Source organism: Aptenodytes patagonicus, chromosome 2, assembly GCF_965638725.1.
Source record: "Aptenodytes patagonicus chromosome 2, bAptPat1.pri.cur, whole genome shotgun sequence".
In the NCBI taxonomy this organism is placed as follows: Eukaryota; Metazoa; Chordata; class Aves; order Sphenisciformes; family Spheniscidae; genus Aptenodytes; species Aptenodytes patagonicus.
This window is the reverse complement of record NC_134950.1, coordinates 108,164,075-108,191,432: the sequence shown is the minus strand read 5'-3', so window position 1 is coordinate 108,191,432 and position 27,358 is coordinate 108,164,075. Positions and strand designations below refer to the sequence as shown.

The window sequence follows — 27,358 nt, the reverse complement described above, 5'->3', positions numbered from 1 at the left end:
CTTGCTATATCCTGCTTTCTATTTCACCAGTTCAGGAACATGAGAAACTGGAAGGGATCCAGTAGAAGGCTACCAAGATGACCAGGGGCCTTGCTCACAGAACCCATGATGACAGAATGATGGAGGTGGGATTATTTAGCCTGGAGAAGAAAAGCAACTAGGTGGGGAATCTAAAAGCAGCCTAAAACTATGAGAAGACAGTCTCTTCTCTACCAGAAGAGACAACAGAGCCAAATTCTTCTCAGTAGTGACAGATAAAAAGGTCTTGGAAAATTCTCACTAGAAATCAAAAAGAGCTTTGACACTATGGGCAGTGCAACACTGAAAGAGGTTAACCAGGGTTGTGGTGGAACCTCCATCAGGAGGGGTTTTCTCGACTCAGACAAAGCAGGATCCAGTACTTGTGATGGTCCTGTTCTGAGTCACAGGCTGGACAACACACCCCCAGAGGTGCTTCCCAAACATCATTTCTGTCTTTCTATGGCAATACTAATTTCTTCATGCAGAAGAGTCTAACACAGTCATTTCCAAACTTTTTTAGTTGGAAAAATTACCCCATCAGTAAGAAATTTTTGAACATGCACCCCTAATATATGTATATTTATTTATGAACTGTATACATGTACTACTGAAGTTCTAATATTGTCTTCCCACACCCCAGTTGATTGTCCTGTGCACCACCTGGGGTGCACACACCCCACTTTGGAGACCACTGGTCTAACACACTGACAGAAAAAAAGGGCATGCAGTTAAGGGGTAAAAAGAGGGGGGGTTAGGTTTTGGGGTTTTGTGGGGTTTTTTTTTTAGTGGATGGAACAGGGGCAGTTTCTCTGTTGGCCTGGAATCTGCTGGTTTTTATGCACATCCATAAACTCTTCTTCACAACTGCCTATGTTCTTTCAGAAGGAGAACATGTCATGAACCAAAATCATGTACCATCACACGGAGGCACCTGCAGTTACCCCACTTTTCAAAAACCCACCAATAGCAAACAGATATAATATAACCCTTTTTTTTCATGCTTGTGAAGGAAAAGACAAAGTTACTATTGCTTGGAGATTCTGCTAATGCCTGTTCGAGTGTATCAGCTCTCTTTGCAAGTAACCAAATCAGTCGGGCTGAACCTGGAGAAGCTATGAAGACGGTGGCTCTAGCATCCACATACTAATCTCTCTGCACTAGAAAGGTCAGCTTCAGTTACTTCATTAAACGGTACTGAGAAGGATCTCAGTGGAATACATATTACATGCTTGGCTCCTACAGAAAATACAACAATGTGGTAGCTGACAACCTGGGAAATAAAACAGCAAATCTGGAGATGCAGTAAAGTATTTCTCAGAGACGTTTATCTGGTGGAAGAAATAACACATTCAACAGTTAGAACCCAAACTGCTAGTAATAAAAGGTAAGCTACACTGCAGTACTGAAGGCTTCTAACTTCATGCGATTATTTATTGTGTGCATTTAGAAAGTGTTCACTGTGTTTTGGGAACCTTTCAAATGTATTTAGAATAAAAAAATCCATTCTTGCCTTATGCCTAAAGGGGGCTGTAAATCATCCATGTTGCCCCTTTAGGAAATGTCCTCGGCACAGCAGCCCTCCCCAGCAAGCACTGGGTGAGCTAGGCTGGCGCCTCGCCACCTCCACAGGAGATTCTGGCCTGCTGGCAAGATGCATGACAAGAGTGGGTGCACACTGGGACAGTCCTGTGTTCCAGCAACTTCTAGCTCCCGTAACGGCCCACAGAGGCTCCTGCCGGTAATGAACAAATGCAGCCTCTGAAGCTGTGTCAGGGATCTGCTTAACTCCAGGCAACCCTAGGATCAGGGAATTAACTGCACTTACCCTCTGCCCCTGTTTGCGCAGGGCTAAGTATCAAAAGGATGATTTACCAGACCTCACTTTCCCCCACCCACAGTCTCTGCCCTGAACATCTTTCTATCCAGCTTCTTTTCTACTGAGGAAATAGCCATTCCATTGACAGACCCTTACACCGTTTTACAGACGCTTGGTATCATACATTCATTCAAAAATACCAAAATACAAATAACTCTCATTTCCTGAATAGAATTTGCAATACAGCATCTTCAAAGCAGTAAAATTCTTATCACACCTTTCTAAAGGACTTTCTTAAACTAATTTGTTTTATTTTCCCAAATAGTACTAGAAAAAAAAAGAAACTTCCCCAGGGACTAAAGCAATCAGTTGCACATGAGTTCTTATGCATTTTAAAAGATCTTGCAGATGCTCTGCTACTGACTTTAAGCATAGCTTTGCTGTCTTAGGAATGCAAATCAGCTGTGGAGGCATCTCCTCAAGCCATCCGGGTCACATGCAAACACAAAATGTGACATTTATTAAAACACTCTTTAGGAGACAGCCATTGTCAGTCCACAATGCATTAACAAGAGCACTACTATTCTGCCTTTACGTACAGCAGATCATTCAGCAATGAACAAAACCAAATCCAACAAAACAATTAGAATATAGTTATTAACGTGCCCACAACAAGTTTTCACAGCAAATTAGTTAAGTGGCTTTAGAGACAGCCAATTCCATTCTTATCATGGTTTACCTCATAATGGAATTTCAGATACTCACATTGTTGAATACAACAATTTTCATCAAATTGTAAAATTAAATTGCAATAGTTTTAGAGGGGAAAAAACCCACTAGGAATCAGAAGTGTACAAACTGGTACTTTCAAAATGAACAGTAATACTTTTTCAGGCAGAATACCCTGAAAGACCAAGCATCCTTCAAGAAAAGAGTAAAACATCTACCCTGTGCTCCAAAGTTCATTAGCTATTAAAATTGCTTGAGATGTGGAAGATGCACGTCCAGATTGTCTGTGCTGAACTGAAAAATGCAACTCATGTCTACTGACAGATCCACTGCAAAGCCAATGCAAAGGGGGCAAGGGTGGGAGTAGGGGGGGGCAAACTGGAGCAAATACTGAGTGAACGAAGAAGGGACCGAGCTTGGGGCTGACTTTCTGGCATTCCTGGAAAGCAAGCACCAAGACTCGTCAGTGAAATATTCAATTTCGTGTTATGATCCTATCTACTCTTCCTAAGGCAAAAAAGAGGGGAAGAGGGAGTTTGAACTCCCCTTTTCCTGTCTCAGTCCAGTTCCCCGGTGCCTGCTGGGAGTGCTCCAAGTATGCAGCTTTTGATGTCTGAGGGGTACTTACCGAGCAGTAGGAATGGAAGCAATCAAACTTGATGTTCGGACCTCCTACCAAGTCTCACTTTGGTCCTGGTCTTCTACTGTCAGAAAAATTCTGCCTAAACGCCATCCTCTTCAACCTGTTCACTTTTCTGGAGTCACTTGCCTGTAACAAATGGCTGAACCCAGCTCACTGCAGCCTGAACATTAAAAGCGAGGGCTGCTTTTTAGTTTTGAAGTAGTATACCTAAACCATTTTCATTGTAGAACCAGAAAAGGATCTTTTTCAGAAGCTGTTTTTAATAATCTGGAATTGAAACAGGTAGAACCAAACTCGGTTCAGTTTATCTCCAGTGTTGTTCAGTATCGTGTAACAGGACTGAGAAATGAAGTTATTAGGTGTTTTCTTGGCCTGTGTCTTAAGAATTGTGATTCAGTAACTCTCCTTTTAGGGTTGCAGTCCTTACACAAGCATCCGCTGCTGCTGGCTGAATAGAAAAATTGTTTGCATTAAGGCCGTAAGAATCAGGCTCTTTAAAGTATTCTGGTGCATCCTGCACATCGTATCATGCAATAGTTGGCTGTTGTAAGACTGCTGCTATGCAGACTATGGCTGCTCCATATTTTGATGGAAAATTCAGATCTGCAGTAAGAAAGTGAGAGTATTTTACATGTACTGCCTGAATGAGAAGAAGTACTCTGCCAGTACTAGTGGCACAATACACTGTTTTTCTCATTAAGCAAGGAAAACTATGTGATATTCCTCGTTCAGTAAGGACTTATGTTTACAAAGCCAGTTCATTTTTCATGCTTTTGAAAGGAAATTTAATGCTGCTATAACGTTACTAGGAACTCCTCGGGGGAGGAAAAATAATCAGCCTGGACAAAGTTTTTGTACGTAGTCAGCAATTATGTATGTTCCAGGCAGTCCCCATTTCTTCTACTTTGGGAAAAAAACCACCACCACCCACAAAAAATCAGAAGTCTTCCTCAGCAGAAAAATAACTTCACAAAGCTCGTGAGCCCTGCCCCATGCCCTCTGTCGCTCCGCTAACGATCACAGGAAAAAACCTCATACTGGCAAAACTCCTCGTCTGCAAAGCTTTTCAATTTCTCCGTGGACTCCAAACGTTGCTACATAACCACGTAAGGCGTAATTCTTCCCCCTGCTTCTTTCTTCAGAGTTTGCGACCAATACAGAAGCGCACCGCATGCTCCGCGACCCCTGCCCCCCGCCCCCCACCAGCGACCCCGGCGCGCTCCGAGAGCGCACGGCCGAAGGGGACCGTTCTTCGCTTTACTTAACCCCCGCCTCCCCCCGGGTCTCACACCCCAAACGAACGCACACAGAGCGCAGATCACGTTTCACTGCCGCCGGGCAGTGCTAGGATCGCGGCCAGCGGAACACGAGCCCCACAAAACGGCTTTTCAGACTGAGGAAAACGCACAAAAAAGAGGGAGAGCAGGAAACCAAGAACCTACCTACGGAAGCCATCATGACAGAAGCTCTCCCAGGGAGCAGGGGCAGTGCGGGATCTTTGTTCCCTCCCGCTGAGCCGGTCGCGCCGCACGCTGTCTGCGGCTCAGGGGAGCACAGCGGCCAGGCGAGCTCCTCCGCCACGCAGAGGCTTGGGAAAAGCCATTTCCCACATTTGCCAGCTGTAACACCATCTGCTCTCCCCCGCGCGTTACCACTTCACAGCAAAGAGGATCCCAGCGTCTGCAGCGAAAGGAAACCAGGCTCCCGCCCTCAATACAGCCACTCAGCTGAAGACAGCCAGAGTTCACGCCATCCAGGCGGAAAATAATTCCCCGATTGTTGTCGGGCTAGCTTTGCCGCTCGCTCTCCAGCCAGACTGCCCATTCAGCGCACCCCTGCTCCGCTGACTCCACCTCGTCTGAGTTTGACTTTCTTCTCCCCCCACCCGCCTCTCGCAGTGGCTCACGCCGCCTCTCGCACGCGCCGCGCCCCGCGCATCCTCCGCTCGACGCGGCGCGGCGCCCCGGGAGCCGCGGGGGCACCGCGGGGATCAAAAGCTCACTGCCCTTCTCCGACTCCCAGCACACAAGCCGTAGCGTTTGCGTTGGGTTTTTTTGTTTGTTTGTTTGTTTTAAGCAGATGCCCGGTTCCCTCACCGCTTCATTTGACCTCACAGATTTGTTTCTTTCAGACGGATGCAGGACACGAAACTGAGAACCGACAGATTAGTGCTTTTTACTGTGGACCAAAGCCCAGCTGCTCTGTAATGCCAAACCGGCTCAACGCTCTCCGATAAATTTAGCATCCAGAGCTCTGAATAAAGTTTGACTCACTTCCCAAGATTTCTTTCACAAAGCACCACGTGCAACCCTCCTGTGTTGCATTCAACATCACCCTATCATTGTTCAGAGCGGGTTTTATTTGCGGGTCAGGAAGATGAGTGGAAACACTGCAGCGCCGCAACGGGCAGCACATTTCCTCCTCAGATTGTTCTTCAGTGTCCCAGGGCACTGGATTTTCTGAAAGGATGACTATAGGAAATTACTTGATATGGACAGAAACAAATACAACCATTTAAAGCTTTCCTGCAATGAATTACTCAATTGCTTTCAAATTTCTAACAGCAACATATTTTGAACATGTGTACTAAATGCTTTGGATAGCTTTAAAATACACAAATTGGCTTGATTATAGAGATGAGTACTGGTAAATAATTAGAATTTTGCTTTATTCCACAGACCAAAAGGTAAACTAAATCAAACTATTCCTTTATAAGAATATTCACTCCTACCACTGATTTTCTTCATAGCAATCTGCTCCTATTAAACAATTTCATAATGGTTGCACCCAGGAGACTCAAATAGCAAGGATTAGTTGTGATATACACCATACTATCAGGTAAAAAATGACAGACAATCCTTGCCACAGGAGCAGAACAGGTTATTAATGCAGCAGTCCAGAACTGCCATCAGTTACTTTGATTAATTTATTATACAACTACACTTTCTCTTTGTGTTGGATGCTTCCTGGCAGAGACAAATGCAGTCAAACAGAGTCTTCAAACTCCTATAAACAGTAATTATTAGAGAAAATTACTCTCCATAGAAAGCATTCCTGGCTCTGCGTAAAAAGCACTGTAGTCGCAGGAAACCTTTGGATGTCCCATTTCCTTCCTGATTTTCACGTCTTGGAAGCTTTGCTTGTTCAGCTTTTTACACTTGCTGAACTAGAAGAGAACAAGGATAGTAACATTTAACCGAGAAGGTAACAGTGGTCTGAGTTACCACATGAAGGCTGGGTTAAGTGAGAAAGTGTTCATTTCCAAAGTAATGTATGAATGTAATCTAAGTAGAAACCAGGTAATTAAAATCATTCACATACTTGAGTTTTGTCAACATTTTATCAAATTCACCCTTCGTTAAGGTATTTTTTTGCATGGAACTTTCTAACAGAATCAGACTTGGTTATACTTAGGGAGCTGTTCATCAACGAAACCTCTTTGACATGAACACTTTTAACGACAAACAAAAGGCACTTGACACAAAAACTCGCCTTTTGTTTGTCCTTCTGTCACAAGTTCAAAGTTTCAAACAGCTGAGTTCCAGGGAAGAAAAGAAAAAAAAAAAATATCTGAAACTCTAAAGCCAGGAGATATGAAGGGCCAGACTAAAATTTTATTGTATACGAAAGCATAGAAGTAAGAGTTAGGAAGGAGAGGGGGGTGTTGGATGTCTCAGGTAAGGAACTGGTTTGGTTTAGGTGAGCGCAGCTTGTGAGATAACACCATCCCAAAAGGAGAAGGTCTGTTACTTGGCAAGGAGAATTGGTTTCATAGCTGTGCCAGGCACAGCACAGAGACAAGGATCAGGTCCTCCATCCTCTGCCAGGTGGTAGTATTTACTCACATAGCAAGGCCTGTGTACAGTTCTCCTAGGTAAAGTGCACAAGATTCCCACTTCACTTTCATCAGAACTATCACACTGCAAGATCTATCCAAAGTAGCTTAAAATGCAGGGCTTGAATTGTAACATGCACCTTTCCCCAACAGGAAACCCTGCAGGAGGGTGGCTGTGCTGTGGCCCTCAGCAAATTCAGCAATCTCCACAATTTGTCAAGGAATGACATACATTCCCCTGCTACTCCCATGATTGACAGAAATGTGGGAGTCAATCTCAAGTGATAGTGCATTTCAGGTTTTGTCTACTAGGTGTCTGAATATGAATGGCTTAGTGAAATAACATGCCTAACTCAGGCGTAGAAAAACACAGACTAATGTAGTTTTCTCCTCTTCTGCAAGAGGGAGTAAACATGAAGAGAATTAATGTAGGGGAGAACAGCATCTTAAAAAACATAGAGCAATATGGCCTTTGAACTGTAAACACTTAAGTGGGACTGAATGTGTATTTCCTCTACGTCCTCACTCAACACTGGCAGGTCTGTAATTACAGAGCATCTTTGACTCGTGAATGCAGCAGACCAGACCTTCCCAGGCACCCAAACACAGGATCATTTTAAGACTTTAATTGTTTTGAAAAGGTGTGCTCACAGCTGTACTTCAGTTTTTGCAGCTTTCTTCTCCTTCAGCCTTCCTTCAAACTACATGGATTACTCTGGCACATCACAGTCATCAAGTGCCATGTCATATGGTAGGAGGCCTCACCCTGGAAAATTTGAAAAAGCTTGTTTCATGTAATCATAGCAAGGGAAGTAGTTGTTCCCATGGATTTTTGTTAATTTAAGCTTTTCCAGACAAAAGGACGACTAGCAACCTCTCGAAAATGCATGCTACCCACGTGCACTGCTAACTAGCATCAACAGGTATGTGTAAAAACAATCCACATCTGTCAGACTGCCTGCGCATCCGATCCTGTATTTCTGTTAAACTGCTGATAAGCCATTGGCAGAAATTTATCTCTTGCATCTTCAGAACAAGCAAAAACCAGTGGTGGACTACTTCTCAGCTTCAGATTCTTCTCTTTTTTTATATATGTGTAAGATATTACTCATATATACTTCAATGAATACATACATAGATAGTTATTGGTCAAATGACAGATTTATGTGGGGAAATGCATGACTTTTTCCCACTGGAAGGAAAAATAGAAACCAAACTCTCTAAAACTTAGTGCTTCAGAAACCTCTCAAGTAATCAATTTTTCACTGGTTCTTAGAGAGGGGAAAAAAAAAAAAAAGAAAAAACCCCAACCCCACCCCCCCCAGTGTATTATCAGGGTGTATTTCAAGTTTAACTGAAGAGGCACATCTGCTTTGAGACCATGATCAAAAGTTACAACACTGAAGGCTTGTATAAACACATTTTTTTCCTGTGTAATAATTTGATGATGTAAACAACATTTTTTTGGCATTTACAACTTCAGAATTACACTGTTTATTTTATCGCCTGAATTTTAGAAATTATGAGCTCTCATAGATACCAGTGAAGATAACGAAAAAATGCATTCAGCACCTTTGGAAATGTCATAATCTTTTCAGCTAATAGGTGCATATTCCAAGTACAGTCAGTTATCTTGGACGGCAAATATAAAAACCCCCTTAAATAAAGAAATAAATACCAGATAATGCTACTGCTTTCTCTCAGGAGAAAATGCCTTTGGACTAGAGCTACAGGAAGGATGTAAGCTGCACACTACACAATTAAACTTTCAGATGTATTGCTGCTGAATGGAATTCAAAGCCCCAGGGCACAAGCCTGGATTTGCCATGTAATAGATGAGAAAGGTGAACTTTGGAAGAATCATGTTCATTTGGTCACCTAAGGCTAGGTAATAAACACTGCACAAGGGAGGTTTTATGCTACAGTAGAAAGCTGACAATTCCAGACCAAAGGAATATTTTTACACGAGTTTCACACTTACAGACTTTAAGCAGTCTAATAGAGTTAGCCCTTTATCCTCTATCCTGTTCAGAGGACCTCCTCTAAATCAGGCCACAGATTTGAATTCAAGTTTTCCTCCTGTGAGAAGCCTGCTCTACCCGTTATTCTAACTTGCATTAAATAGTAATGTGTATGAACTAATCCAGAAAAAGAAATGTGGCTCAAAAGCATCATAGTTTTCAGACTTGCATAGGAAAGCCTGGTTCAAGTCCTGCTGATAATCATGCAGAAGAGGAAGATGACCTTGGACCTCTCCCGTGACATATGAATACTCTAATTGGCTATTAGATTTGCATGGAAAAAGCTCCTCCTCCTCCTAAATGTGATTTAGAAGACGCCTAAGATTTAGGTTCAGCTGGTGGAAAACGGAGAAGACAATCACGCTTGTAAATGCCACTGGCTTTAATAGCACGACTGTACAGACCTGTCAAGACCCAAGCGATCAGATATGATGTCACTGCACTGAAGTCACAGTATTTACTTTGCTGGTTGCAATGCTGATGCCCACTGAACTCACAGCCCTCAGCACTGAGCAGTGGGAATAGGAGGAGGATTCCTCAGACGAGGAATCTCAGTGTGAGAGCTGCGACCCTCAGTGCTAACACTCCCTTACTTTGGTATTCTCTTCTGGTGACCCATGAGCCTTTTCTGACCTGCTTTTCCTCTCAGAGTAGCTCAACCTGAAGTTTCCAAAATGCATCAATTTCCTGAATGACAACTGAAAAGTTCTTTGACATGCAGGTATTTACGAGTCTCTTAGTGCATCTGCTTGGTAAGCTGACTCTGGTGCTTAGCAATGGTCCAAATAGACTGGTAGTATGGTATGCTCCCTGACAGAGCAAATATAAATTGGAATGAAATTTCTACAACGAATGTTGCATACAGAGGACATATTTTGAACATATTCAACATTCTCTATTTTGTTTTCTAATGTTTTCTTAAACTTTGTCTTCTTTTTCAAACATCCTTTATCATAAATTCATTGCCAAAGTATTTGTGGCAATTGAACACAGGCAGTCAGAGTTTTCAAATTGCTAGGCTGCCACTCAGACATAGAAATAAATGGTAAGATAAAAGAAATAAAGTCTAAGCACAGCAGAAACATTTTTATTAACATTACACTTCGCTGTTTCATATAGTGTTTGAGCTTGTTCTTATTATTTCAAAGGATGTGAGTGCAATATGAGGTCCCTCTTACTTACACAGATCTCAGCTTTTATTCAAATGCACAGTTTATGCATACCTTAGTACGAGGCAGTTTTATCAACTTTCTGAGCGTGTCATCTCCCAACTGGGTATCAAATCAGTTTGCAGAGAATTACAACCAACAGGCACCCTTCAAAAGCACTGAATGAAATGTATTAATAATACAGTCTCTTTTGACCTGATATGAAAGCATGGAAATAACAACCATGAAAAAAGAAAGCCGCAACCAATGTATAATCTCAAGCTATTTTTAAAATACTCCCAACTGTTTTCCAGAACAAAAAATATTTTGCTAATCTTCGGATAACATTTTGCCGTGACTGAGTGCAGAATGGATTTATAATCTAATGCATCCCATCTTAGGAAACTAGGAGCTACAATACACCTCTGCCCTCAGTACAGAGGGGTTCTTGAGTGCTCAGGAAAAACAAACCTTCTCTTGACATCATTTATTCCATTTTTTGCATTAAACAGTTTTAACAAAATAAACACAATATAAACTTTACTGTCATTTATATGATTCAACTTTCTGCTATTGGTGGGTAAATGTATACAAATGAAAGCTCAGCTTGGCTCCAGTAATTAAAGACATCTGAACGAATGTTCCCTTAATCTTCTTATACATTTCATTAACTTGTTCTCCATTTATCTTCAAAGACAAAAAACAGTGTAAACAAAAATCTGAATATAATAAATGATAATAACAAGAAATCACAAATTTTTTCAGGCTTTTTGAAAGCGATAAAACTCACATGGTGCAATTTCATCTTCTAATAAAGAAGTCTATATAATCTTTCTATTATAATTTTTATTTCCTAGAATTTATCTGGTACTCAGATCAAGTTCAGGGATCCTAATGACTACCCCACAGATCCAGAACATCTCACCTGCAGCACTACATTATCTTCATAGCTGTTTTATAATCTCCCAGCAAAGAATTTCATTTTCATTTACTTTATTCTTGAAGCTTTCTGGACAAATTCTTAAAATATTGTGAGAGCACTGCCACAAACTGAGAATATTCAGGAAATCCAATGACAATAGTGGGCACAAACTAGCAGTGTGATTGAAATACTCAGACTGCCTTCACATTGTTTTTCTTGAAATCCTACAGATGCAGTACTATTCAGACTTAATTTTATTTACACCCCATTTAGAGATTGTGCTTTTAACACTGTGTTTGATGGACTGAAAAAATCAAAGAATCTATTCTGCTTTCTGTACTAGTTCTTCTGAATATACCTTCATTACATCCCTCAGCCCCAGCTGTAGTGACTCTACTCCCCAGCTTCCCTCCTGCTGTTTCTCCCCCAACACACACACGTAGTTTTTTCCTCTCCAGGAATTTTCTCCCACTTTTCCCATTTCAAGTGTTACATCGGTGCCAAACCTTCTGGGAATGGAGGGGAAAAAATTCAATGTACCTGTGGCCCCTCAGGGATCATAAAGTCACTTGGGAAAAAAGTGTCTCTGTGTGTGTGTGTATATATATATAAAAATAAGAGAAATCTCATATATCAGGTTTTCAGAGCAGGGGGTGGTGGAAGAGGGCAGGAGGTGAAAATAAATGAAAGCAAACTGACAATTCCAAAGGCTATTAAAGGAATTGTGTGATTTTTCAAGACTTTTTGAAAATAAGTAAGCAACATGCAAACAACAAGGATTAACCTTAAATCCAATACTTAAATCAGAAGTTTTAATTGTTTATTGTAAATGTCTGTTTGTTGGATAAAATACCTATGTAGTTAAAGAAATATAACAAAATGAAGCACTGCTTCATCTGTTTACAAAGAAAAATATCAATGAGCATCTTCCAGAACACACAACTGGGTTTGCAAAATGGTAAACAGAGAGAAAGAGAAAGGGAGAGAGCACATAAGTGAGTGCTCACCATATAATCTTGGTGCAATTTACTAACCATGATAGCCAAGTATCTTATGCAAAACTTCATTTTTACAGAGAACAGGAATATACTAAAGGTGATACTCCAAAAGCTCAGTACCTACCGCTTGATAAATATAACCACGTCTTAGAACGAATCAAGCGACTCTGAATTTCCTAGCATACTTTTTTTTATTTGCTTTCTGAAATGTCAGAAAAATCGTGGGCCACTTATTTTTCCAACGTGTTACTGTAACTCATAAATATATTTAGTACATTTATTAGTAGTATATTTGCGTGCTTCAATTGGTAATGCTGACAGTGCACAATGAACAGAGATTAATGCAACACAGCCTTTTATGCAAGTCACGAGCTTTTCTGTGTATCATTTTGAAATGGTGGTAAGTCCTCAAATTGCCCACGTATTTCTAACAGCTAATTCAAATTATGAGGGTTCATTGGTCTATCTCATGTTTATTTTGCAGTCACCAGTCAAGCATTTCATCATATAAACGCATTAGATAAAAAGCACAAAGCTCAGGTCCCACCCCTGCAATTTCCCTTATATTCTTGGGGTTTTTCCCCCTCAAATGTTTTGTTATGCAGGAAAATCACGCAGAAGCAGCATGCTTTATAATTTGTTGAAAATGCCACAAGGTTTGCGGTCATTCTGTTATGCACTGTGAGTAAATTCTACACTTGTGGGCCATCTGTTGAAAAGCGTCTGTCCTAAATACTCACTAGTCTTACTTTGGTGGCAGGCGCTTCCATTGTTGCAGTACAGCGCAGCCGTGTGGGGCACTCAAGGCCACTGATAGCCAGACAGTCTTTGCAGGGCTTGGGAGCACCTGCAATGCAGGCTTTGAAGACAGAATCAAAGCCTCAATGTTGTGTGGCTGTCAACTGCCAAGATATGCAGTGAAGAGAGTTTCTAGTGGACTGTATTGCCAAGCATGCAGGTGCTGTTTTCTGTGTTGCTGCTGGTTCCAGGTTTTTCTCAGTTAATAACTCCTTTTGAAAAAAGGCAGTTGTTTCATTTTAAATTCACAGCATTATAAAAAGTGAGTCAAGACCAAACAAATAGTAGACAGACTGGATTAAAGTGAGGTGCCCCAAATAAGGGATGAAGTCTACAGGGTGGGTCTTCTTGAAGAAGAACCTATCAGCAGTTATTTGCTTTAATGGTGTTAGTGTGGGATCGAGGAGCAGTCAGACCTATTGGGCTACCATTGATGGAAGACTTAAAACGTATAAGAGACTTTAAAAATGTCCTGAGCTAAAAATCTTATTACATATGAATTCCTGCAGGACAGCATTTTTGTCACAAGATCTACCATTCCTTTAACACAGTTCAACATTTGACTTGAGGACAAAATGAGTGGGTGAGAAAGTGGAGAGCTTGTTTCTACATTTAGGGCCCCTGCCACCTGGATACTCATTTCCCTGTGAGAAAAGTTAACATTTGCTATTTTAGGCAGAAGGCTCCATGTAACTTTTCAGCAGTGTCTTGGTTCAAATGGATAATGCCGACAGTGCCAACCAGCCTCTCAGAGGGCTGTTAACTTTTGCTTTTTAGAGTTCTTGTATTTGCTTATCAGTCAGCACTCTCCCCACGTGGAATGAAAAGTCATCCAGTAAAACCAAGAAAAAAGAGCACTGTGAATACTTTCACAGAAGGTGAAACACACAGTATAAACCAGAAAGTCTTTCCAAATCAGTACCCGATTCATTCTCCAACGCAATTTTAACAGGGCAGGATATGGCTTAAAGCTTGTTCTGATCTGTGATCACAGTGCTTCTGTCCAGATGGAAATCCTGCTTCAAAAGTGAGGGGAGGAGGAAGAGGAAACAGTGACTAGCTTCACTGATCACCTCTTCAATGTAATGGCTGAAGCACCCAACCATCCTTTTTTTTTTTTTTTTTTTTTAAATTCTGCAGGATTGTAGAGCAGCTGCACATGGCATTACGTACATATGCACTAGATTATGCATTCTGCTAGCACTCAAAGTCAACATATTTTCCATGACCATCTGTAGCACATGAATTTGTCTCACGTTCAACATGATGTTCAACCTGTAAGTCACACCAAACCCCATCCCTTGCAGAATTCTAGCTCACGGGGCCATAAGAACATTTTACCATGAAATATCTTTGTCTTGACATAAACATCAGATTTAAAGAATCTTTGATTCTGTGATCAGATACAATATTGGCTACAAACCAAAATATATTCATGTTCCAGAATATTTTATCAAACTACAGTATCCAAAACCAATGCAAGACAGAGTATACTTTAGACAATGAGCTTTCTTATGAAAATTCAGTAACAAGAATAGCATCTTTTGTCAGCTTTAACATATCAGCCAGCCAAAGAAAAACACATTTATATTGTCCCATTGCTTCTTCATCACATACTATCTTCCGTGAACTTGGCACTCCCTAGCTTTTTATATTCAGGTATATGTATTTGTATTCCTTACTCCTCTGAATCAATGACTAGAATGTTTAATGAGTGGCTAAAATACGTACAGATTTTGTAAAGTTTTATGTAGAAACACATAACATGGCTATAAACAAAACCAGTCCATATTTAGCTAGCTAAATGGATTAATCTCTAAATCATTTCATTCTTATCTCTAAGCCAGAGAATAAAGCTTTGGTAAGTTAATCAGTGTGCACTGGGAGAACACCGCCCATGAAAATCTTAGCCAAACTGAGTGGGGGGTAAAAAAAAAAGGCTCAATTAAAGCTGATTACCAAACAGCTAAGTTGTAGACACTTAAACTGTAAGTATTTTGGTTAATATCACTCACTAAAAGCAGGCATAGACTACAAGTATTTCAAGTTATTTTCAGTTTCAGTTTGGTTCTCTGTTACAACATATTTTCCACCATTCAGATTGATGCAAATTAAATGAAACCGTTAACCTATTTAGCACCCAAGATGGAACATTATCATCTTTGCTGTGAATTTGGATTACCAGACTGAAATCGCTGATAATAAGCATTGCTTCTTTCTTCACAGGCCAGACAAGATACAAAATTTCCATGTTTGTAATTGAAAGGTATGTTAAGAACTGTATTATAATCAGCGGCGCAAAGGGAAGGAGGTCTGTGACAATAAAGACTTGAAAATACATCGTCATCTCCAAATTTCGTGCAGTAAAAAGTATAAAGGTTAGTTTTACTGAGCTGATGTGTCAATGGAAGTAATCCAGGGAGGAAAAAGTGTGACACAGAACATAGCACATTATATTGACTTCAGTGTTCAGTAGCCTCTGAACATTTATGACTATGCTTTACAGCATTCCATGTGCTCTTTCTGGAAGACCTGATTAAATTCATGTTGGTAGAATCCAAACAGGAGAACCGAGTCCTTTCCTACTTGCTCCTGAAGCCTATGAGGCTTCATATGCACTAATAAAGGGTGTATTTTATCATAACTAAGAAACATTAGCTGTTTCATTATAAAAATATTGTGGAGATAAGCACTGTATTTAGCCACAAGTTAAACATGTCAAGGTCAATTGCAGGAAAATGAAAAACATAACACAGACCTTGTCTATCTGCCTTGTAGTAAACATCATAAATTTCTTGCCTCTACTTGTATTTTTTATTGCTCATTAATAGCCTCGATGTTTAAAACAAACAAAAAACCAAGACAAAACTTACAAAAGAAAACAAAACAACCCCAAAAAACCCAAACCCAAACCCTCAACAACAGCAAAAAACAAAATGCACCTTTGTTTCCAGGAGGACAGAGCTTACGATAACCATCCACTGAAGTGGATGCACTGATGTTCTAAGCAAATAAACCCAGATGTCTGGAAAAGTTCCATACCTATCTCTTGCTTTGGACATGTATACCTTATACAAAGAGTTAAGGGGAGGAGAGGAAGGCAGGTATAAATAAATATTATAGGAAACCTTTTCATATTGTGCAGAAGGTTTCTGCACATCATAAACTGGGAATTTTTCCCTCTCACAAATTAGTATCACTTTTATTCCCTATGCTACTAACCCTCCTGACACACAGAAAACATTTTCAGTTCAGAACCTTGACTTTTTTTATCGAAGAATTAAGCAGTACATTTCATTTCCCTTGCCACTCAGTGACCGGAAGAAATGACAATCCTGGAATAACAGTATGAAATTACAAGAATATAAAATTATAATCAGCAATAGAATTATGCAGTATTGAGGATATCTGTTAGGTTGTGGTTTTGCCTTCTGAGAGATTTATGAAACACTCATCACTCCACTGGGTGATGTAACAGAGTAAGCCTATGTTAGTCAATGGGGGGGAATTTAGGATCACAATGTCTCTGTCAGATAAAAACAGAGTCTGTATGAGAAAAACTGTGGCAATACACCAGTGTCTGGTCTTGAAGAGTTTCATGACAGCATGAGGAGAAAAGATGACCTTTTGACAATTTTTAGAAAAGATGCAGCTCGTATGCCTAACACAAGCTTTGAGTACAGTACCTAGGCTAAGCTCCATGGCAGGTATGAAAAGGCAAGGCCTTACACATGCTTGAAGGCTCTGAGATTCCTCATACCAGTAGCAGTGCTATCATTCCACCATATGCACTGCTTGAACTACCCAAGTTTACTTAGGCTGTTCAGAAAAGATGGAAATACAGGACATCATGTCTTCTCTTTGTCAGTACACGGATAAAGGATTATAGACAATCTTCCCTTGTTCCACAGATCCCTGCTTTCTGCTGCAAGACAGTGCCTGTTTGTGAATGCAGATTTTCTGCAAAGCTCTGTCTGTGCTTTGGCCAGGGCTGAAGAAGGGGCAGCTCCTCACGTCCAGCCTGAGGGGTGGAGTGGCAGGGGTGATTAGCCAGAGTTCAGTCCTCTGGCAAAGAGCTTGCTACAGTTTTATTTGTTACTTCTATATACAAAGGGACTTCAATTAGCTGTATGCTGTCTGAGACAAGAGAGCCTTTATAAGCTTCAAAATGGTCTACAAATAGTGCTTCTGTTCCTTCACTGATGTGTGGGACTCTCCCGTGGGATATATAATGGCTATTGTGTTACTCAGAGAGCTGTATCTGGGTTCTATCTGGAGCCTGCTTTTTCATGGGGTATTTATAAAACTAGCCAATTTATAGACTGCTCAAGTTTGTCTTAAGAAACAAGGTGTCTTTCAAAAGATAATTCAGAATGAACTCCGTGGGTGCTGTATTACTTGCAAGCTATGTGAAGTGAGGAAAAGGGCAATGAAACCATGGCAGCAAGCGATCACTGGCACAGCAGCGCAGACACAAAAGGACTGCGTGCCTGAACAGAGACTGAGGGAGGTTAAACTTGCTCCCGTCTGAGAAAGAACAAGGCTCTGGAAAGGAATCCTGCTCTTTCTAGCTGGCACAGGCAGGGCATCTTAAAGAAATGTATGGGGAGAAAGAAGAGGTAGGGCATAGCTAACGAAAGGGAGACGTACATAACACCACTGGACTGACTTTCCCTAACAAAGTGGTGTCACCTGGAAAGAAAATTGAGATTTCTAGGGCTAACAGAGCACCATTTTGTATGGGGTTTTGTCAGGCTTCAGTGAAGATAGTGCCCTTCACTTCAATAAGTAGTTTAAGAATCAGAATTAGATGCATTCAAGATATAAGGTACACAGTTCACAACAAGAATAACTTACAAAAGAACAGATAATTTTATCATTTTGTATACATAAAAACTGGATGTCATTGTAATTCTTGAATATAGAATACATAAACCCATGTATTGTTCTTTTAAAATGTATACTTTTAGAAAACCACAGTAGTTCTCCCTTGATATGGTAAGTGCTAACTAACACTGAAAGCTATTCTCTACAAGGAAGGAGGGAGGAAAGAAGACAGTAATATATCTAGATAATTGGTAGCCAGATGTTACAGCATCCTCACTACTAACTTGGAATGCAGATAAGCAGCAAAGCTGAGATGCAGAACAAAACAATTCTGAATTCAAGGGTGATCTGAACTGAGACAAAAGGAACAATATCTTAATGGCAGAAATTAAGACTCCAGAGTCCATGACTCCAAAGGCCTCAATCTGTTGAAAATCTCTGGAGAAGTCAGAATGTTTCCCAACTTCTACCAAAATAAAAACCATGAAAACATTTAAAAGAAGAGCAAGGCTGCAAAGGAAAGTACTAAAAATTGGGGCTGTAAGAATTCTTGCAAAGTGCATACTGTTAGAGTCACCTTTGTTGCACGTGCATTAGAGCTGCTTCTGTTCCCTTCAGATTCGTGGCCTCATTCAACACACAAAACACAACGCTCTTGCTCTAGCCGTGAATTAGGGATTGGTAGCAAAAGTAATGAGAAGACATCTTCTTCACTTCTTGACAAAGTCAGAAGACACAGAAGCAAGTAAATACAGTAAATAGATACTTACTGTAGATTCAGGCAATAAATAAAGTAGAATAGTGAAGGGAAAAGAGAGAAAAGAAAAAAATATTTAAAGTAGGATTCTAATATTGCCTCTGGCAATAGAAGTTTCTGTGCTCTGGTGGGAAAGTCACCCAACTAACATTTCTTAGAGGTGCTCGCTAATGGTGTATTGCATGTTTTCTAGCTGACCCACCTCATACACCTTTAACCTTAGTGTCAAAGTATGTTATGTTTGCGGCTAAAAACAAAGCCACAGGGAGCTGCACACTTAACCTGTAGCATTCAGTACACCCTGAGCATCATTTTTAAAGGGGCATTCAAAGAGAGAATTACCTGCTTTGGTCTAAGCTACAGTAATTATTTTCAGTGTCCCGTTAACTGAGTATCTAAACCCAGCGTTTGAGAAATGACAGCATTTGGAATTAAGCAGGAGAATCACCAACAAAATAGAGAAATACACTGAAAGCCACAAAATTTTCCAGGGCAAGTCCTAACTCTTAGCAACAGTGATGGAAAACATTTAACAACTAAGTGTTCAGTAGATTAATTCAACGTAAGCAACCTGTAATTGATTTGCTAAAGCTGCCCTCAGGAGGATATCTACCACTAATTGTTTAAGAGTTGAGAGAGTAAAGGACAAAGCCACAGCAACTGAACCATAAAGTCTTGAACTGAGTAGAAGATTGCTTTATTACTAAAGATAATTTTATTCTGTGTTGATGTTACTTGCTTTTGATAACTATTAAATGAGGCAAATTAAACAGGAAGGTTTTTTTTTTTCCAAAGTTAAAAACACAACACTAACTATTATGGCATCAAAATCCACCATCAAATTTATTGGAAACTCTACTATCAAGATCCTGCCTAAGAAGACAGTCATAGCCTAAGCAATAAAACTATATATACACATGAATTATCATCTGAACATCTTCTAATGCATACAATTTAAATGAATGTCTGTGATTTTTATTCAGGTTTTAAATAAATTATGTTGGCTTCCTTCTCTGTCCAGCACTTTCTGATGCAGTCATGTGAAATACTTTTTTTTTTTAAACTTATTGTTTTAAAATAATTTTGCACAGAAGAGGTCACAGCTAACAACAGCTTTGCTGATATTTTTAGCAGCAAAGAGTTAAGGCCTCAAAGAAGAATCCTTTATTAATAAAATTCATAGGTAGATCACATTAAATCTTTAACCATGTAATCATCTATTACCAACTACTTTTCCATGCTTGCTCATTTACAAACTGTTGTGGCAAAAAACCCTCCAGAACATTCATTCCTTTGATTAAGCATCTCCCTGACTTGAGCATAGCTACTGCCAAGCTCTGTTGTCAGCTTCACTTGCCTGGCAAGATGGCAACATGGATTTCCTCAGATGGAGACAAAACCTACTAAAAATCACAAGGAACTCAAGTCTCCCGACAGTACTATTTTGATATTATCAAATATCAGCAGAGAGATCGTGGAACATTGAAACCACGCAAACCCATAGAAAGGACAAGAGCAGGACAGCCTCAAACACTGAACTGCATTTCCTCTTACTGCCATGATGCAACTCCCTAATTGCTCCACACTGATTTTGGACACTGAACATGAACATGGGACTCCCTGTTGGCAATTAATGGCATTAAATCTTTCTTGGATAATTCTTCATTGTTTACTTCTTTTTGATATGATTAAAATAGTACTGCTAAATTCTATTTCTCCGACTTGCACATGTCTTTTAAATTCACCACGTATATGTCCTATTTATAAAGGAATAACCACTGTTGTGTTAGTTGCCTTCATACACAGTTCAGTTTCAAATTACTTAAGAAGTAGGGGTATCTTACCAGGACTGGTTCTGTACAGCTCAGACGGGCTGCTGACCTTTTGGCTGGAGGGAATCCGCTGGTGGTATAGTGGAGGTGTTTTCACTAGGAGAGAAGAAAAAGTACAATTCCTCTTCAGTAACAGCTAAAATGTTAATGGTGCTATTAAAATAAATAAATAAGAGAGAGACAGACATTTCCTTACCATATGATGTCTCTGGTGACAGGGGAAAAGCTGTTGTGGACAGGACAGCTTCATTTCCATTTTCTGTTGGGGAGAAGATTCCCCCATCTACTTCATCTTGGTAATGTGCAACAGCCATCTAGAAAGGACACAAAAAAGCAAAATTGCAGTGTGGAAATTCCCACTTAACCCTACAACACAGTGGGGCATTTTTCACCCGATTACAGAAGGTTTCATATAATCTGATCCACTCTTCCAGCAGAGAGATCTTGGAACACTGAAAACATGCAAACGCACAGAGAGGACAAGAGCAGGACATCCTTAAACACTGAACTGCATTCTGAGATAACTACAGTCATTTGTTCTTCTTATTGCCATGATGCAACTGCCCAGTTGCTTCACATGGATTTTGGACACTGAACATTCACTTCAATAAATATTTCTTGAAAAATTCTTCATTGTTTACCTCCTTAGTCTCCCCTACAGGAATCGGTGATCCTGGATCTACAGCCTGGTCAGTAGCAGGAGACTTCATCCATCCACACCTGTTATACAATGGCTGCCCAGGGACATCATTGTCATACTGCCCAACACTTAACTTTCTGATCCTTCCCCCTGTTGCATTGTCATCTTGCATATCTGTTGCTGAAAACAAATAGGTAAACTGATTAATAAATATTTTTTTTTCAGTTAGAGCTGTTAAAACAAACTTCAGTATTGTGCCTTCAGTGATTCTGTTCAAGAATGCTTATGAAATAACTGGTTTCATACCTGCTTTACAAAATCACACAGGTGGGGGGAAAAAAAAAAAAATCAGCTGTAGTTAGCCTTGCTGACACAAGTTGGAACATATTTGCAGTACACCTGGTTCCAGAGGAGTGAAGCAGCGTGTTTCTACTGACGCTCATTTTTGGAAGAGGTTACCCCCAGTGCCACCGGTAGAGCCTGCCAGCAGGGGCCACTATGGGCAGCCAAATGGGAAACCTCTCTTTCCATCCCTGACACACAGCAGCTCTCTGCAGCAAAACCACTGCTGCTTTCCAGGACTGCATGTTCCCAGAAAAAACAGCTTCTTTTTAGCTAACACAGACCCTGGCCCTTATAAACCCAGTTCACTGTACACCTTTTGTGACACGCATGGCAATCACAGTTAATCACAAAAATCAGGTATTAGATACACACAGGAGCTGTAACCTTTTGGAGTCTGAGGAACGGAGCACAAGAGTAAGCTGAGCCAGCAGAACAATCCAGGGTATTCAAGGGCATAAAGCAGTATTTGTTTCCAAAGTCACTATTAAGAGAGTCATTAGATACAGCTTTATGATTAGCAGGACTTCATACTTAGTCATCTAGTCCCACCAACAGGCACTTTCAGAATATTCCTGCAGCAATTGCTTTTTTCCACCCTTCTTTGTAAGAATAAGTCTACAATAAGGATCTCTCAGTAGTCCTTACTGTGTAGTCACAGGACAGTACAAAAATAACCATATGCGTAACAACTTTTCAGATACTCCTCTGAGAGTTTTTATTGTCTATATATGCAAAAAGATCTTTGAGAATTAGCTATTTCTCTAAAAGAGCTGAGGATTTCTAAAATAACTTGTTTTCATTGCTCGGTGTCACCTAAACTCTCATAATCATTTCCAACTGTAAGTATGTGTTGATTAAGCACATCTCCTACACACCCTGATCATGGAGCCGTAACAGTAGGAGTCCAAAGGGTGCCCTTCATCTAAACCAGCAGAAGGGCTGAACCAGTCACTTCGGTAGATAAAGACAATGGTGTACACCTTCCACAAACATCCATTTCCTAATCTAAAGTAGCTGATAGAAGCCAAGGTGTAAAAATCTGGCATGTGGCGTAAGTGCCTGTATTATAGATATTTCACCTTGATTATATAGCACAATTATAAAGCATCAGTACACAAATAGGTTTATGTATAGGAGAACAGTCTTTATTCAAGATTAAAATATAGACAGGGATTTCAGACTAAAATCCATGATACTTAAGTGATTCTGCATTGATACACATATGTATCAACCTGAGTAACTTGCTGGCAAGTAGTGGCTTATCCTAAAAATATTAATAAATCTCTTGTAAAACTACAGAATTAGACACTTTCAGAAATCCAGCTCTGCTACCATCACAGCCAGTGTGACAGTAACTACTACTAAAGCAAAAAAATAAACAAACCCCTACTAGTCACTTTTTGAAAATTCCACCAATAGGGTTAAAATTCAGGGTCCAAATTTAGCCAGTTATTTATTCTATCGAGTCAATATAAATATACCTAGCACATCCTGGGAAAGACACAGCTGAGATTCTGTTTTTATGGTACAACTTTGAAAACTAAAATACTTTTAAAGCACCCATATTTTAAACACTTATTTAACCCTTTTTCCCCTGACTAGAAACTTTATGTATGGTCTTTCAGGTGGAAAGAGCATCTTCTGAAGACACTGTGAGCAAACTAGATGCATCAAACAAGATCTCCAAAGCCAGAAAAGGACATGAAATCACAAATATCTTCCAAACCTCTTTAAGTGATGCTAAAAAGCCATGAAGATTTCTAGTGAAATTGAAGACACTTAGGAATGTAGACAGAGTTCATACTACTCCAGAATTTACCAACTTTTTGCATTGGAATTCTTTTTTTATTTCTGTAAAGAAAAAATGAGTGGGAATCACTGTGCAGAATCTCAGCCTTCGAAGAGACCATCGGAGACCAAGCACTCCCAGCCCCACCGCTCCTCCACAGGAGGCAATGGGAGCCAGGAACAGCATATGAGAGTTTCACTCCATTTGTAACCGAGTTACTAAGGTACAGGCAGTTTCTTTCTGAATGTGCCCCTCCTATTTAACACAGTCACATAGACTACTTTATGAGAGAGAATGTCTACCTTTTGGATGGGTCAAAACAGACCTTAAAATTTAGTGCAGATTTTATTTGTCATGCTAATGAGAGGGCTTCGTCATCAATGATATTTGTACACTCATGTTATTAGTATTCATACACTTGTGAAGCTTGTAATTTCTACGAAGTTAACATAGTCCTCAGAAAGCTGCAAAGAGGTATCTCAGGGAAACCGGACATTTTCTTTAAATAGACTGGAAGTGCTTTACGTATCAAATTCCCAGCAGATGTTGGACAACAGAGGGGAGAAGTTGAGCTGATATATTGCAATAAAGCTTAAAGCAAGTAACTTGAGTCTAAGAGATGAAAATTAAGTGATGAGGTCAACAAAAAATTACTTTTACGTAGTTTATTAGTTTCGTGAATGTACTTCAGAGCTGCCTCACTTAATGTAACAGATATTTACAGTTATTAATTTAAAAGACATCTTTTACAGTGGAAAGTGTCAGGAGCCAAGGCTTCCTAGAAGTCACATCATTCGGTTTTGTTCTTGTAGTTTAGCTTAAAGTTTTGGCAGAGCTTCATAAATATCCCAGGAGCACATATTTATTTCTTTGAAAGCATTTTGTATACTCTCATTTCTCTCTTTTCCCTTGTGAACTACAAAAATAATTTTGTTTTCCCTGAAGAACAAATAATAACATTCCAACAGATTGGCATCAGAACAGCATCAAGCATTTATCTTGTCAGATGGTTATCACCATGCCAATGCTACAGCTAACAGAAGCATGGCCAGTGGTTAAAGGTTAATCTTTGTTTGGTTTCTTTAGCTGCTTAGCTTTCCTGGAGTACTATTGAGAGGTATTTATAACTATTAGAAAGAAAACAACACTAAGCTAAAAATCTTGTCTGCAGTGGCATGTCAACAACAGTGCTCCATCTCGTATATTAGCAGTTGTCCCAGCTAAACTTCAAAAACTATTATGTTAACTCTTCATGTGTTATACATGTTTGTATTTACCGAGTGCATGAGGCACACCATTAAAAAGGTCCACATTTACTTTCAGTTCCCACAACAACTACTAAGATGATACTTACATGTTTCCACTTGATTCACAGGGCTTGTGGGCCAGCCTCAAAACCAGCTTTATGTGAGAGTGGGGCAAGCACAGCGTACATGGTAGGACTCTCTAGGAAGAACTTTTCTTGTGGAGGTAGAAGAACAAGCTGGACCGATAGCCCTTCTGCCCATTATGGAAGTCTTTATGATTTGTAAAATAGAACTATTAGTCTTTTCCAAAACCCAGCACAGTCCATCAAAGACCTTCCCTTAACTTCTACCTAGTTTGTATCGCAGCCAACTGTGCAAATTACAGTCAAACTGGAAACCCCTTACAACAGATAATTATAAAACAAAGTTCATAAGAAATATGCAAGTTTCCACATCTTGTTCTTTACCGCTCTATACGGGGCTCTAAATCACATTATGACTTTGTGCATGAACAGGTGCAGTCACGTTTAAAGACTTGAGTATTACTTCAGGCCACTCAAATACCCTTCTGTTCCTCTGCATTATTTTTCTTGATAGAGGTTTTTTTGCTTTTAAACAAAAGCAATGTATTATAGAAAAGTCTTACATAAACTCTATCAATAAACTTATTCAAATTGGTTGGGGGGGGGGGGGGGAGAGATTATGAAACATTGAATCACAACAGGATAAAAATGCTTTAGAGTCTCCAGATTCACGTTATCCTGGTTACCACTAAAAATAAGCAAAAAACATATTTAGTAGTTATTTATTCCTTGAATAACCTGTAGGCTCCATAATGTACTTCAAATTATCAAAATAATAATTTGCTCTCCTTTAGTATTAAGGAATCAGAATAGAATAGAATATTTCAGTTGGAAGGGATCTACAATGATCATCCAGTCCAACTGCTTGACCACTTCAGGGCTGACCAAAAGCTAAAGCATGGCATTAAGGGCATTGTCCAAATGCCTCTTAAACACTGACAGGCATGGGGCATTAACCACCTCTCCAGGAAGCCTGTGCCAGGGTTTGACCACCCTCTCAGTAAAGAAATGCTTCCTCATGTCAAGTCTGAACCTCCCCTGACGGACACAGCTTTGAGCCATTCCCATGCATCCTGGCACTGGATCCCAGGGAGACGAGATCAGCACCTCCCTCTCCACTTCCCCTCCTCAGGAAGCTGTAGAGAGCAGTGAGGTCGCCCCTCAGCCTCCTTCTCTCCAAACTAGACAAACCCAAAGTCCTTAGCCGCTCCTCAGAGTTCCTTCCAGCCCCTTCCCCAGCTTTGTTGCCCTCCTCTGGACACGTCCAAGGACCTGAACATCCTTCTTAAATTGTAGGGCCCACAACCACACACAATACTCAAGGTGAGGCCGCACCAACACTGAATACAGCAGGATAATCACCTCTTTTGACCGGCTGGTTATGCTGTGTTTGATGCACCCCAGGATGCGGTTTGCCCTCTTGGCTGCCAGGCCACACTGCTGACTCCTGTTGAGCCTCCTGTCAACCAGCACCCCCAGACCCCTTTCTGCGGGGCTGCTCTCCAGCCACTCCTCTCCCAGTTTAGACTTGTGCCCGGCATTACTCCATCCCAGGTGCAGAATCCGGCATTTGGACTCGTTCAATTTCATGCCATTGATGATTGCCCAATGCTCCAATCTATCCAGGTCCCTCTGCAAGGCATCTTGTCCCTCGAGAGAGTCAGCAGCACCTCCCAGTTTGGTATCATCAGCAAACTTGCTAATGGTGCATTCAACTCCTGCATCCAGATCATTGATAAATATATTGAACAGAACTGGCCCTACAATTGAGCCCTGAGGAACACCGCTGGTGACCGGTTGCCAGCCAGATGTAGCCCCATTCACTACAACCCTTTGAGCTCTGCCCTTCAGCCAGTTCTTCCCCCAGTGCACCGTGAACCCACTCATCCCACAGCTGGACAACTTGTCCAGAAGGACGCTGGGAGGGACAGTACCAAAAGCCTTACTAAAATCCAGAAAAACTACATCCACCGCCTTGCCTTCATCCACCAGGCAGGTGACCTCATCATAGAAGGATATCAAATTAGTCAGACAGGACTTTCCCTTTGTGAACCCATGTTGACTGTGCCTGATGATTGCATTATTCTTTAAATGCCTTTCAATAGTACCCAGTATAATCTTCCCCATAATTTTTCCAGGAACTGAGGTTAGACTAATAGGTCTGTAGTTCCCCGGGTCTTTCCCTCACACCCTTCTTGTAAACTGGAATAGCATTGGCCAGCAGGGACCTCCCCAGACTCCCAAGACCTTTGGTAGATGATCGAGAGGGGTCTTGCCATAACATCCGCTAGCTCCTTCAGTACTCTGGGATTAATCTCATCAGGCTCCATGGACTTGTGAACATTCAGCTGATACAGCTGGTGCCTTACAGTTTCAGTGTCCACAAATGGAAAGTCATTGTTCCCACACTCATGGTCCACCAACTCAGGGGACCGGGCAGCCCAAGGTCTATCAGTATTATTAAAGACTGAGGCAAAAAAAGCATTGACTGCCTCCACTTTTTCTTCATCCCTATTAGTCAAGTGACCATCTTCAAGTATCAGTCCAATAAGGGACTAGGACTATTATACGGGTTTCTGTAAATGAGATTAAGGACTTAATTTACAAGGGCTCAGTTTACATCTACAAAACTCTATGGTTTTCTGGTTAAGAAATGCATCTAAGTGGTATTTCAAAATAATCTATGAATTTCAGAATACAAATACCATTACACTAATTTGAAATTCTAAAAGGTAAAATTAACTTCGTGTTTATCCTTACAAGCTGAAAGACATGGAGGCTAAGGAGGACATAAAGAGGAAAAGGTGGTTGCAGGAACCTTATGGTACGTGATAAAAATCTTTTTTTATGGCCATGTCTGTGGAATGAACAAACAGTTCACAATAAAAATAAAAAAAAAAAAGTAGG

The 27,358-nt window shown here is 40.4% G+C and overlaps 1 protein-coding gene across 9 annotated transcripts in view; it reads right to left on the bottom strand.

The window, feature by feature from the left end:
• TNS3 (tensin 3) overlaps positions 1 to 27,358 on the bottom strand; it is a 252,479-nt gene that overhangs the window by 30,731 nt on the left and 194,390 nt on the right. For all 9 annotated transcript variants that reach the window (XM_076330716.1, XM_076330717.1, XM_076330718.1 and 6 more), the window contains 3 exons: positions 20,989 to 21,167; positions 20,544 to 20,661; positions 20,360 to 20,443 (listed from right to left, as the gene is read on the bottom strand). In XM_076330716.1, coding sequence (XP_076186831.1) covers positions 20,360 to 20,443; positions 20,544 to 20,661; positions 20,989 to 21,167 — 381 coding nt within the window. The remainder of the gene's footprint in view (positions 1 to 20,359; positions 20,444 to 20,543; positions 20,662 to 20,988; positions 21,168 to 27,358) is intronic.